At 30.9% G+C, this 14,889-nt stretch overlaps 1 protein-coding gene across 1 annotated transcript; it reads right to left on the reverse strand.

Annotated features, from left to right (window-relative positions):
- Positions 1-1,850: 1,850 nt before the first annotated feature.
- LOC127720290 (ubiquitin-conjugating enzyme E2 J2-like) lies at positions 1,851-14,889 on the reverse strand. The gene is made up of 8 exons (XM_052226804.1): positions 14,722-14,889; positions 10,343-10,465; positions 8,989-9,029; positions 8,293-8,395; positions 7,705-7,795; positions 6,885-6,932; positions 5,873-5,953; positions 1,851-5,233 (listed from the first exon to the last, which is right to left on the reverse strand). Exons 2-8 carry the CDS (start codon positions 10,462-10,464, stop codon positions 5,024-5,026), a joined length of 696 nt encoding a protein of 231 aa, XP_052082764.1. The 5' UTR covers position 10,465; positions 14,722-14,889; the 3' UTR covers positions 1,851-5,023.

Here is a 14,889-nt window from a genome sequence, read left to right on the forward strand (position 1 = left end):
GCAATTTTTATACGTGTGCATGCAAAACAAATTTCTTGTTATAGGGGTCTAAATACAGCACAAACAACATTTCCAAAAGACCAAAAAAGTGAAAAAGTATATTTTAACAAAACGCATTTGACTAACAGGTCGAACAACAAATGTTCTTAAACCCTGCTGACTGCCATTGGCGATTGCCAAATAAACCGATCACCGATGTAATAAATGGATCTTAATTATGAATTAAATACTAAACAGAAAAACAATAAACTTTTGGAAAAGATGGTATAACGCAAACAAAGGGTGCAAAGATTTTTGTATACCATATCCGGATTTCGACAATTAATGTCTCTTCAGTGATGCTAGGAATCGAAACGGTATTTGGAAAGCCATACAATTTACCTCAATTTAGGATAGACTCTTGAATTTTGAGGAGTCAAAATAGGATGAACGGATCATATAAACCCGAAGGCAAATATAATACAATCCCAAACGAAAAAATATTCGACCTGTTAGTCAAATGCGTTTTGTTCAAATATACTTTTTCACTTTTTTGGTCTTTTGGAAATGTTGTTTGTGCTGTATTTAGACCCCTCTAACAAGAAATTTGTTTTGCATGCACACGTATTAAAATTGCGGTATTTATCCAACGCAATCATAGGTTTGAACGTTGTTTTCAATTTAGACTTGTTTTTGTCTAAATTGAAAACAACGTTCAAACCTATGATTGCGTTGGATAAAAACCGCAATTTTTATACGTGTGCATGCAAAACAAATTTCTTGTTAGAGGGGTCTAAATACAGCACAAACAACATTTCCAAAAGACCAAAAAAGTGAAAAAGTATATTTTAACAAAACGCATTTGACTAACAGGTCGAACAACAAATGTTCTTAAACCCTGCTGACTGCCATTGGCGATTGCCAAATAAAGGGATCACCGATGTAATAAATGGATCTTAATTATAAATTAAATACTAAACAGAAAACAATAAACTTGCGGAAAAGATGGTATATGACAGAATAGCCAATTAAAATGACCATTAGACATACTGATAGTAGACACACTAGTCAATTAAGATGAACACTAGACATACTGAATGAAGACACACTAGCCAATGAAGATGACCACTAGACATACTGACAGTGGAAAGAATAGGCAATTGAAATTACCACTAAAATACTTCCAGTGTGAGTGATGAATCTGTAAACACATCACACAGTATAACTGACTTATATAAACCCTGAAACCAAATTTCAGAAATCTGTATGATATAGTTCCTGAGAAAAATACGACCGAAAATATTCATGGGACGCACGGACGGACGAGGGTATAATAACAAATAAAAATGCCTACTAAACAAACTGGCAGTGGAAAAAATACCCAATGAAATGACCGCTAGACATACTGACAGTGAACATAACATTTAATAAAGATGACCACTAGACATACTGGCATTGGACAGAATAGCCCATAAAGATGACCACTAGACATACTGACAATGAACAGAATAGTCAATGAAGATGACCTATAACATACTGGCAGTGGACAGAATAGCAAATGAAGATGACCACTAAGCATACAGACAGTTAAGATATCTAGATTTAATAAGAATGTTTGTTAAAGAGAAGCAAAAGATACCAAAGGACATTCAAACTCATAAATCGAAAATTAACTGACAGTCAACACAATGGCTAAAAACAAAAATCAAGACAAACAACAGTACACAAAACCCACGAATTAAACTGAAGACTGAGCAACACAAACCATAAACTGGGGGTGATCTCAGGTGCTCCTGAAGGGTGCACAGATCCTGCTCCACATGTGGCACCCGTTGTTAAAGTGGGTATATAGAAGTGTGTTAAATCTATACTGAACGATTTCATGATTTATTCATATTTCAATGGTAATACAGATTTTTACACCATTTAAGCAATAAACAAATAACATCTCTCAAATGTGTATGTGAGTATACATATCTAAAATTGTCATTCTCTTCTAAAGAAAAACATTAGTTGAGATGGAAATACATTAGTCTTAAATTTTAAAACATTTGTTTTTTTCTTTTATCAGTGGCATAGTAACAGGTGAAACCCATTTCGTGAGCCACACACTGTCCGTGCACAAGACCATTTAACTAGTTTGTCTGATAAAAATAGTCTCTGTCTCTTCTTAAACATTTTACAAGTATGAATCGCATCTGAAATTAATGTTTACTTGCAAACTACTTCTTTCCTTCACAAAAATTAACAGTATTCCGATAAAATATTCTATAACAAAGGAAATAACATATTAATATTAAAAACAAAACCATTTTTACAAGAATGCATTGGTTGGTGTATTTTATCCATCAGACCCAAGTTTCACAAAAAAATCTTACAAACTTTAATTGATCATAAGTCTTGAACAATTCAGTATACTTATGATCAATTGTGTCTGGTCTCTTAAAGTTTAGTATTAAACCAAACTTTCATTGTGAAATGTATATATCTTAGAATACATAACCATTATTTTAACACACCATCCTTCCTATGGGAATTTTGCTTTGAAGAAAATGTTCTGCAGGGTATTTCTCAATGAAACAGCAAACCAATAACACAAAAAGCCAAAAGATATCTGGTCCATTTGATGCTTTGAGTAACAGTGTTACTGTGATATCAACTTTCCAGTATACAAATAAACATATTTTATAAACAAAATTTAGTCATAAAATATGACATTATTTAATCATAATGCAGGGTTCCCAATAAAATGCATGAGTTCATAAGTCCTGATCTCATGAAAATCAGACTGGACTCATTATTTTCTGAACTGGTGAGTCCACTTGATAATACTTTTTTTCTCCAGAACTTTGGACTCATCTGGCCAAAAATGGTGATTGCCTTGACTTGCCTGAAAAACCCTGCCATTGCAATCTCGTTTTATTTGGACATCTTCAGAATTTTTTTTTAAAGCAACACTATAGTACAATGTAATCTAAATTTGCCAAAACTGAGCTTCGATACCCATTAGAGTCATGTTTTTGGTTTAATGGGAACGGGAAATTATAGGTTGCTCAAAAATTTACAACAGCTTATATACTTCCAATGATAACATTTATCTCCTTATTTAAATTTAAAACAAAATAAATTTCCCAAACTTAATAATCAAAATTTTAATTACTCACACTAATGCTTAAATTTCAAATCAGTAAAAACAAAACAAATAAACAAAAAAATTTGCTACTTAAAATAGAAAAAACAAGCCTGGTCCCTATAACTAAGTTAAAAATCTTCAACATTGTTAACTTTTCTACAACGTTTTGTACTGTAGCCATCAAAAAGCAATCACCCAGATGTCTTGAGCATGTGCATAGGATGCAATTTGAGAAAATATTCAGCACCTGCATCAAAATAGAGAATGCAATGTCCCCCTGATTTAATAAAATTCTAAAATCAATTAGGGATTTGATGGTTTTAAAAATCTATCTTATTGGCTGTTCTATGTGGAACCTGTCTTAAACAAAAACACAAAATCTTCTACCTTATAGCAAGTTTGCTTTCGAAAAGTTTCAATGTTAATGTAGACAATAAAATTTATTTCATTTCGGCCCTAATAGCAAATTTCTTTGATTCTCATTCCCCAGAGCCAATTTTTTTCAGAGCCAAGAGGTTCTTTTTGTTTATTTAAGGCTATTTTCTATCATTTTGCTAAAGGTTTTCACCAAAAATAGGGAGAATTTTTTTTCTAAAAAACAGAATAGAATCATCTGTGTTATAAATAAAAGCAATAAATCACAATGATTCCCTATATATACATTTATAAACATATTTACATTATGGAAACAAATAAAATATTTCTGATAGGGTTGACCGATCAGACAAAAAAAAAAAACATAATCGATCATCTGAAATGATTTAACATGTTTAAGCTGTTTAGTCGATTACATTCCATTTAATTTATTTGTCATATATTTGTACATACAACTAAAAAGTAAAAAAATAAAGTAGATTTTTGTCTTCTTTCTCATTTATAATTGCATCAATAACATGTGACTGTCTTTTTAAGCCAATTTTAAACAACAGAAACATGACCAAATGAAAAAAAAAAAGAAAAATTACCTCCATTAGACAAAGTACATCAAACTCTCTATTTTTTTCAATATACAAAATTTTAATCAAAAACATGATCTATTAATACCATCCTCTGGGTTTATTACGATCAATCATCTGACATAATAATTTCAATACTTATTTCTGACTGCCATAATATCAATTAACTAATGACAAAATCATGGACTTTTATTCACTGCTTCCCTAAAATAAAATTAAATTTCTAACTTATAGTATTCATATGTTAAGTACACAGACACAACCTTTGAAGTTTGGAGTAAAGGAAGGTAGATGGAGAACAATACTCAGCCATTAAGTGACATAGAGAAGATTGTGTTTGTCTTCTTTCAAAAATAATTTTAGACATAAAAAATTTGAGTCAAATTTTAAAGTCATGATTACCCGCAAACACACATGTATAGACACAGAATTCAATTTTGTTCAAGAAAGAAATACTTATATCCAATCCCTATATATTTCAAAAGCATAAACTAATTTTTCTTTAATCTGTGCTTTATAACTTTTTTTAGTTTTTTTTAATAGTTATTTGTATAAAATAAAAGATTAAATCTGCACAACTAAGGAATCACATTAAGAAAGCAAGTAAATATAAAGTACTTTTTCTCAAATTTTCTTATTTTTTCTTTTCATATTTTTCTAAAACATGTAAACTATTTTATCCTTAATCTGCTTTTCTCCAAAACAGAGCCCTATCAAAACCCTTACAAAACCCATCCTAGTAATAATAAAAAAAATTTTTTTTAAATAACTTCATTTATTACATGTATGTGATATAGTTGCCAAAACTCACATAAAATGTTTGGAAAATATCCATATTTGACTTCATTGCCACATAAAATGGCAAGAAATTATCCCATGATATACAGATATAGAGTCAAGAATTTAACACAGCTATATATTATATTAGTATATTAAAATATCTATGTTCCGTAACCTATTCGACAATGTTCCGTAAAACATATTTGACAGTATAAGCGAAAGCAGCTAGTCCAATCACAACAAAGATATTAGCCATTGCACTGCCTATAATCCCTTGATTATTTCCATTTGTATTCTGTCCGTTCAGTAACTGAGATTGTGTGTTGCCGTTCCTAGTTGATTCTGCCAACTCTCTTTCCCTTCTTGCTTGCTCTTCTCTTATTTTCTTAAATGTAAAACTGATCATTAGGTAAGGGTCTGGATTGGGGTATCTTCATTTCTATATTTATTTTTTTTTTGCCCATTATTCTCTTTTTAATAATATTAATATAGCAGCAAATTATTCTTTTTTTTTGGCAGATTTTTCTCTGTGTGTTTTCTAATACTCTCTATTCTTTAAACCCAATCCAAATTAAAATAAAAACTTGCATTATGGTTTTGATAGCATTTTTGAATCAAGCATTTCCAGAAATCGTAATTATTAAATCTCACATTTTTGTCCAGTGTTCCAAAATGGCAATAATAAATGCTTACAAAAATTCTATTACTGATTCTTATTCAGTAATCAACAGAAATAGATTATTTGTTGACATTCTTTGGGAAACAACAATTGTTTGCTATTGTATTTAATTATGATCAAGTTACATGCTAAGTTTTTTGTTTACTGCGTAATGTTACAAAATTTCATTCAGTTTTGAATACACCTCTGGCATGTTGAACTTTAACGGAACATTTAAATGATGTAATTTTAGTTATATTTCATCTCTTATTTTTCTTAAATACAATTGAATCTATGTTTTAAAATAGATGTTTATTTATATAAAATGCATGGTAAAAAAATGTAAGCATTCTTTCTCCTTCTTACCTCAGCTTCCTCTGGGAATAGTTCACAAAATGTTTTATCTTTTAAATTAAACTGTCCGCTTTGTGCAGCCAATTGTCTTTTCTAAAACAAAACATGACAAATAAACTGAATATACAAAAACACCAATAAAAACTTTCATACAACCAAAATTTCTAAAATAACATCAGTTTTACCATATTCAACAGGCTATACAGAATAATTGACCTTAAGAGACTTTTTCCAATGAACCCTAAGAGTTTACTCCTTCTGGCCCAATAATTTTACATAACTGTTTTGGTTGGAGTTGTGGTAGAATGATTATCGAAGTTGATGTTTCGATCTCTGTCGGGTAAAACGAAAGACTTTAAAACTGGTTTTTGACACTGATTTGGCAAGCATGCAAAATTAGGTAGTTAGAACATAAGACTAGTAAGCTGAGAGTCTAAATAATATAGCTAGGTAGGACAACATGTCCTCCTACAGACTATTACATTGTAAGCTAACAAATCCATCTATCACAATGTCAGTTTTATTATCATATGACATTAACCTGTTACAGTCCTGATTATGCTTGTAATATTTGCACCTGGATGGTCTGAATTTATTAATCACACTCACAATGAAGTCATTGAATAATTAAGTTCAATTTGTGACATTACATGTTTCCCTCAGTAAGATTCAAAATAACAGCATAAAGTAGTGAATACCTACCAATATTTTTTTTAATCAGTGATATGTTCGTTTTTCAAAAAGCATAAAATGTATTTCACATTTTCATTTAGACAAGACAGGGGAAAGCCAAATATGTAATTCTCATTGTTTTTCTATATATAAATTATTGATAAGCTCCTATATATATATATCATGTATAAGATCGACAAAGATAATTTAAAAGAAGCAGTTATCTACAAGTAGTGCCATTTAGAGTGACACCTAGAGGCCATCTTGAACCAGCAATTTGGTTGAAAATAATGTATCTAGAAATGAAAGAAAATAGTTGCCAGCATTTTCCCATATATTACAAAATACTTACAGTATAATCAGATGTCTCTATGCTTCCTAATGTGGCACTCTTTTCTAACTGTAAGTAAAATTATATTTTTATTGATGAAATTCTTTTCAAATAATGCAGAATAATATCTTTGAACTCCTCAAGAAACAAAATAATGTTTCTTTTATTTTTTTCCATGTAAATGAAATTTTCAACAAAATACTTAAGCCTTATTTTTTTTTCAAACAATCTTGTATGTGTTTCAAGATTTTTCATTAAAATATGCAGCTAAATGTAAGGGTTATCCCATTTAAATGAATGTTCATTTCAAAATCTAATGCATTCTGGGTATCATTTTTCAAAAAGTCCATCAAAATGTTGTGATTGATTAAAAACATCCTACACATTGAAAATCAATCAATGAAGTGATTTTATTTTCTTATCAAGGTAAGAAAAATGAAATTACCCAAATTCGTTCAGATTCCAAATTAGCAAATTATAGACAAAACTCTTCACATGTACTATGAAAACTTTTAAGTCATCTATTTATATTCAGTGTATTTTTCAAAATTCATTTAAGAAAACTAATGCACTCTGGGTAATATTATCAAAAACATACACTAAAATGATGTATTTGGTTAACAACTTTCTAGTCAATGGGTGTTTGACCAATGACCTGATATTATTTTCATTTTGGTGTATGATTAATGAAAGTACCCCTTAGATTACTTAATTCTTTTATACCAATACATGATGTGAAACAATGCCATGGTTAACTAAATAAGTAATAAAATTTTTATACATTTGACATAATAATTTTAAAATATGCATATCAATATAGGTACAATGTACAAGTACCTACCATAAAACTTAACAATCCTGTCAATATAGTAGATACAGACCATGCTGGGTTCCATGTGTCTGGGTGAAAATCACTTATTGAAAGACATAATCTGAAATAAAATTGAAATATAATATAAAAATAAATTGCTTCGCAGAGCGCAGCTGGAGGTCCAACCCCGAACAGTTGGGGCAAAAAATGGACACAATATTCGCGCTTGATAAAGGTCTGAATTTGGATTGTAATTAAATATTTGACACATAATAGGTTTCTGGCACAGAATAACTGTAGTCAAAGAACTTAGAATTGGTTATATGATTTGAATTTATATTCAATTTTTTGCTTTTGTGCAATACACTATGCTGTTGTGAATTGACCCCCCCCCCAAAAAAAAATTTTACTCCCCCTTTTTTTTTTGCTTTTGTGCAATACACTATGATGTTGCGAATTGACCCCCCCCCCCCCCCCCCCTTTTTTTGCAACAACAAAAAATTTGAAGAAATTTTCTTTTTAATTTCTTAAATCTGAAAAAAATGTTCCCCTCTCACAATTTCTTTTTTACCCCCCGTCTCTTTCTGTATGTACCTTCTGTTTCTTTTTTAATCTTACCTTGTATTACATTTAAACCTTCCATTTGGAGTTATCATATATATACTTGGTGGCTTGAAAGGAAATTCTCTTGGAAATATCAACTTTCCGTGATAGATCCCACCTAGAAAATATATAATGTAAAGAGTTAATCTCATTAAAAAAACTTCAATTAACGAAAAGTTTTTTATTACTGAAACTCAGCTTGTAAGATTCACAGAAATATCATCCAAATGCATCTTTCACTCGTAGCTGTGGCTACTGATTATACACTAATCTACCTCCATTACTGACAGTCTTTCCCAATAAATTTAATATATTTTCCATGATTTTTTTATAGTATTTTTAAATATTGTACTAATAAAGTACGAGTCATTTAACGTTCAATGGCAAATTAAATGCATATTCAGGAGGATAACATATCATAATTGTGTAAATATGAACTATGATTTGTATGAGACCAATAGCCCGAGTTTGATTTTTAACATTCCGCAAAAATACATGTCGCCCTACCCTGACACAATAACTCTGACTCTGAGTTGACCAGTCTTTGCTCTTAATCATAAATGCTGTGTGCTTAGCAGAGAAATAGCAAATACCAATTATCAAGTCTTCGGTTTGACTCTAGGATCTTCCACACTCAAGGGAAGTAACCAACCAAGAGACCAACAAAGAAGTGTAGTACCACTCCAGTAGAATATTAGTTTATAACCTTACCTTCATATGGAGATTTTTCTGGTCCCGTAACTATGTAGTGCCTAAAAAGATAAAGACAGTTTTCATTGACATTTATACAAATAGGTCAAATGAAGGTAATTCAAAAATGTATTCTTCAATGGTGAGTTCAACAGTTTTTACCCTCTATCATATTTATAATAAGATAAAACTAAAAGCCTAAGAGAAAAGGACATTTTCATACATTGATCTGACATTTTTATCTGTTTCAATGGTGTTTCTAATATAATTTGTAATTTAAATTCAGAAAATGTTATATTCGTTTTGAGTCAGTTTTAAAAGGAGGTTGCACTACAAGTTCATTTCTTTACTTATCTTGAAATCAAGTCATTGTGTTAACTCTTTTCTTTGAACTATATACTGTATATATGCAGTCGAATACGGCCTTAAACTGACAAATATCAAATTATAAATACAATATTATACCATGAATATACATTAAATGAATTCTTGAAAGCAAGACAAAACTAACCAGGCTAACAAGTGTAAGAAATGGCAGCAACACTTTTACTTAGAATCAAGATATTAGAGAAGTTCTTATGTCATGTATGTGCAAATTCTTACTTACATTATAAATTTCCACATATCATTGCATATGATATGTATGATATACTAAATATGTATAAAATGTAGATGTGCATAAAGCTAAATTGATAAATATATAAATGTATAAATAATAAAAGTATGCAGAGAACTGGTCATAAAAGGTTTGTAGATGTGTGGCAATGATCATGGTGATATGAGACTCAATAATAAAAAGTTCTCCACTTCTGAATGGACTGTGATGATTCTTGTATGACCAGCACATTTGTTGCCTTTTTGTAATGTACTAATCATTAATTATGAATTACTCTGCATTTAAAAATACCATAGATAGTTTATCATTTAATTAAAGATCAACATATATCATATAAGATTGTACTTTAATAGGGAACTTAAGTCAACAGTAATCTTGAAAAAATGTTCTGTAGTTTTCCCCCATGGCCTTTTAGCACTTTCTACATACATGACATATATCTGAATAGATTTTATAAAAGAATTAATTATAAATCTGATGCAATAATTTTCCGAAAACGATGCTTTTTTCAAACCCCTCTGTGAGTTGTGACATATTTCATTGTATGATTAACTGGTGGACAAATCTTCTATCAAGCCAAGTGAAATTGAGGTTGTTGTCAGAATATCTGCCTTTCAAGTAAAGACATTAGGAACTCTTATGGTTTTACCCTGTGAATGATTGACAAAATGTGCAATTACATGTGTTGTTCTGTTACAACTAATAATTTAACTTTCAATGGTGTTTTTAAATGTGGTACATGTATATAATCAATATTACCATTCCAATATATTGGATGGTAGTGGAGCAGCTTTAACATATGGTACTGGGTCACGCATAATTCGCATGAAATCCTGCTTTAGCCTGGCTGTCGCCGTGTTGTTGACACGTTTTCCACTCATCCTAAAGATATCAGTAAAATTATATTCACAAAATGCATATATGACAAAAACAGTTCTTGGGGTTAATGAGTATAGTTATACATGTTAAACTTTTGAAAATTACATTAAATATTACTAAAAATGTTTTCAACATGCTAAACTCAAATAAACTACTGTACTGTTGACACAGAGATATGTCTCGTCTGTCTGCATTTAATTTAGAAAAAGACAATCTGATGGACAGCAACATAGCTTATTAATTCAGTCGCTGAACTATGATTAGTGGGCAGATGTACAGACAGTAATGTGACTTCATAGAAAATATTGTTGTCTATTGTAAGTAGTTTCTATCAATCTAACTTAAGTAGAAAAGTTAACATTGAAAATTGCTAATTTATTCAAAGTCACTGGACCATGTCCTAGGGGACAGGGCCTCAAAATAGTCATTGAACTGATAAGTACTGATAGTAATGCAACTTTATACAAAATATAATTGATCTATCACAAGTAGATCCTATCAAACTAACTTAATCAGAAAACTTAACATTAATTAATTCAAAGTCACTGGACCATGACCTAGGGGACAGGGCATCAAAGTAGTCGTCAAACTGATAGTAATGCGACTTCATACAAAATATTATTGATCTATCACAAGTAGATCCTATCAAACTAATTTAAGCAGAAAACTTAACAATTGTTGACGCCATCACTGTCACAGGAAAAACAATCCCTATGTCCAGCTTTCTGCAACTTTTGTTGCAGGCGAGACAATAAAACTAGAGTTAAATTTTATACACATGTAATGATGCATTGACAGTTCTCTCATATATAAGAAGTGTTTTTATTAAAAAAAAAAAGACAATCATGACAATAAACAATGTGAGTTGTGCTATTAACACAATGATTAACAATCAGGTTTCTCTGTGCATTGACTACTATTTAAACACAGTCAAACCTGAATTACACATTCACTATTGGGAAGTATCAAAAGCGACCGCTCAAGAGAGGTGACCTTTTAAACGAAGTTGCAAATTATTCCAATTTCTACATTGCCCACTGCCGGGATGGAGCAAATTGTTTTAGTGTTCTCACTCGGTAAATATATCTTTCTTGCGGCAGTGAATTAAAAATGGTGGATGCCGGCGCTGTAAATTTGAAGAAAACAATCAAAATATGTTTACATTTGTTGAGAAATAAGTCGGTGATAAGGTTTTCAATGGAAACGGAAAGGTGAGGAACACGAGGAATTCACTAATTCACCTACTGCGCATTCTTGTTTGCAAACAGGTTCTGATTTTCATTTCGACATTGATAATACATGTCATGATTATATAGGTACTTTTTCTTTCTTTTTTTTTATAATTAAAAACATTAAAATGACGATTTTGTGCTAATTCAGGTGACCACTGACCATACTAGACAGTCAAGGGTATAACTTAAATTAGTTATTCATAGAAAATGACATCCATTTATTATTACAGATGCTTTCATGAGTTGTCTACTCTTTATTCCTAAAATGTTCTTAATCTATAGTAACATATGTTTGTTATTTGTTCAAACAAATCTTTAATATTTTACCTTTTATTGGGAACTTGGGAATTCTTGAAACTTTGAGCAGAAACTTAATACATAGACTAGATAACATGGATAACTCATTTTCCGATTAAATTAAATCATTTTTGATCAACCATGTTAAATCAATGAGACAAGGCTTTTTTAAGTGATAAACTTTGCTGTAATAACAAGGCTAAGTTTTTACAGGCATACAATTTAGAATGGGACACTTGGGAATTACTTGGAAGCTTGCGCAGTACCTCATTTTATGCTCGGATTATTATTTATTACAATAAATTGAAATACATTTACATGTACATTGTGATTAAGCATGATAGATCTATGTCTGAGCAAAGGCTTTGAAGTGATGTGAGAGCAGCTGTAATAACACCCTTTAGCTTTAACAGGTATATTTATTCTGTAATAACACAGATGTAATATACATGCATATGTCTGAGGTTGAAATTGGTTGTGTTTCTTTCATGGCTACTGAATATTTTTTTTATATATGATAATTGATGCACACAAGTCACTGAATGTTTTAGCTTAAAAACATGTACTAACATGACTAAATTATAAAAGGGGTCATCAGTGTTGCATTAATCTAATAGGGATTCCATCATTTAGGTCATGTCCATTGAACATGTGGAATTTTATAATATCCAATTCCACACCAAAATGACCAATATAAATATAATTTTTTCCAATATGGTAATACGAAAATTCCACATTTAAAATAGATATGACATTTTAAATCAATGGTTTTCAGTATCATGATATTTAAAAACCAGTATAATTTCGACTGCATCTACATGAAGGTCTACTTGCTTTGAAGTGGGATGAAGGCCAGTAAAACATGGAAAATAGAACCGAAATCCTTTATTTTTTGGCAGATTTGAAAGCAATTAAAAATTAGAAAACAGAAAAAAAATTGTACTTGATCTTAGTTTTGTGGTAATGAATATTGTGTATAGGTTTCATAATGTTTGGTTGGGGCAAACTTAAGTTACAGAATGGAAACTAAAAATTTTGCAATCTTTTGATTTATAAAGGGGCATAACTCAATAATGGTTAAAGTGACACTACCCAAATTCAACTTGATCTGCGTTTTATCAGCGGAAGTCAAAATTAAACATTGCATTGTATAAAGCATTGATTGTAGTTGATTCAACTATAATCATGGACAAAGGAATATAACTCCAATTTTAAAAATTACTTGATATTTAGAAGAAAATAAAAATTTTGCAATTTTACCATTTATAAAGGGGCATAACTCTTGAAAGGTTATTGTGACGCCATCAAAATTCAAACTTGATCTGTGTTTTGTGGTAATAAGCATTGTGTATAAGTTTCATAACATTTGGTTGAGACAAACTCAAGTTAGAGAACAGAAACCAATTTTAGGACGTACGTTCATACGTACGTACGTACAGACGGACAAAGGTTAAACTTAATGCCTCCACCGCTACGGTAGGACAACACATTTTTTGGATTCTGCCTGTCCTTTGTTTTCATGTGTTGTTTTGTGACTGGAGAAATGATACATGTAGATCATATTACAATTACTCATACCATGCATACTGATGATTTTATCATTGAATGATGTCCTTTAAACAAATAAGTTGATGGCACTGAAATCTCACATTTTCTTGAAATCTGACGTTTAATACTAAAATGTATCAACTTGTGAACCATTTAGCTCATACAATATATGATACAATAAACCTTATCCCTATTTGGGAATCTGCAACATTTGACCTGAGAATATGCGACACTTTTAAAACTATTGACATCATGCAACAATCACTTTTCCTTTGGAGAGTCAGACATTACAATTGTAACGTCAGTATTTTGCAGGAACCTTTGTGATATCCAGTTATTGTGGACATACAGTGATAAGGTATATGGAAGTAATAGACCTTATCGTTATATCACAATCTGAGACACTAGCCCCAAAATTTTTGAACAATTGACATCATATAACAATCACTTTTGCATTGTTGCGTCAGACACTTTTCTTATGACATCAAATTTCTTCGGGAAAGTCTGTGATAGCTGTAATGGCAGACAAATAGGGTTAAAGTGTATGAGACTGAATAATAACCCTGTTTGCAGAGCAGCTGATACAGGTCAGGTTATGAGGGGAGGAATGCCCTTTACTGTCAGGCGTCAAACGGACATTTTTGGCTACTGTTAGCGTCAAATTGGTTAAACTTTTACCGTGATTCATCAAAATATCCTTATCGTGATTCGTCAGAGGTCTCAAATAATTATCGTTAACATTATTTTTGAAAAAAAAATTAACGTGATTCGGCAAAATCAGTCGATTTTGATTTTTTTATCGTCTAAAAGAAAGTGTGCATTTTATCATCATGCACCAAAAATTACTGTTAACGTCATTTGGCAAGAATTTTTACCGTTATTCGTCATGAAGGTACCCCAATTACGACCCTTGGTTATGGTATCCAAGACCAATTTGATCCTATAAAGCTATATTATCAACATGTTTTTAGGATGCTCTCACACTGACAATTGTAAAATAACAAAGCGAAAGTGTGGTAAGTGAAGTAGTGATTTGGTTTTCAGCAGAGCCAGAGCGAAAATGAGTCTCAAACCACTTCCTTATCGTGTAAACAGGTGTCACCGTGACACTGACAGTAACTGTCATGTCCGAAATCTGACATTGACAATCATGACAACATGATTTCTTCCAGATAGGCTTACCTGAATAAATACGTGATATTAAAATAGGTAAAATAATATCAATGTTGGATAGACATATTGACAACTGCTTTCGCTTTTACTTTCTGAATGAACAAATCATGAATGAAATGTTTCTGTTTACGTCATTTTTACAGGATTTTTTTAATAAGAAGGCCTTTTCATTGCTTT

Source organism: Mytilus californianus, unplaced genomic scaffold (genome assembly GCF_021869535.1).
Source record: "Mytilus californianus isolate M0D057914Y unplaced genomic scaffold, xbMytCali1.0.p SCAF_11, whole genome shotgun sequence".
Taxonomy (NCBI): Eukaryota; Metazoa; Mollusca; class Bivalvia; order Mytilida; family Mytilidae; genus Mytilus; species Mytilus californianus.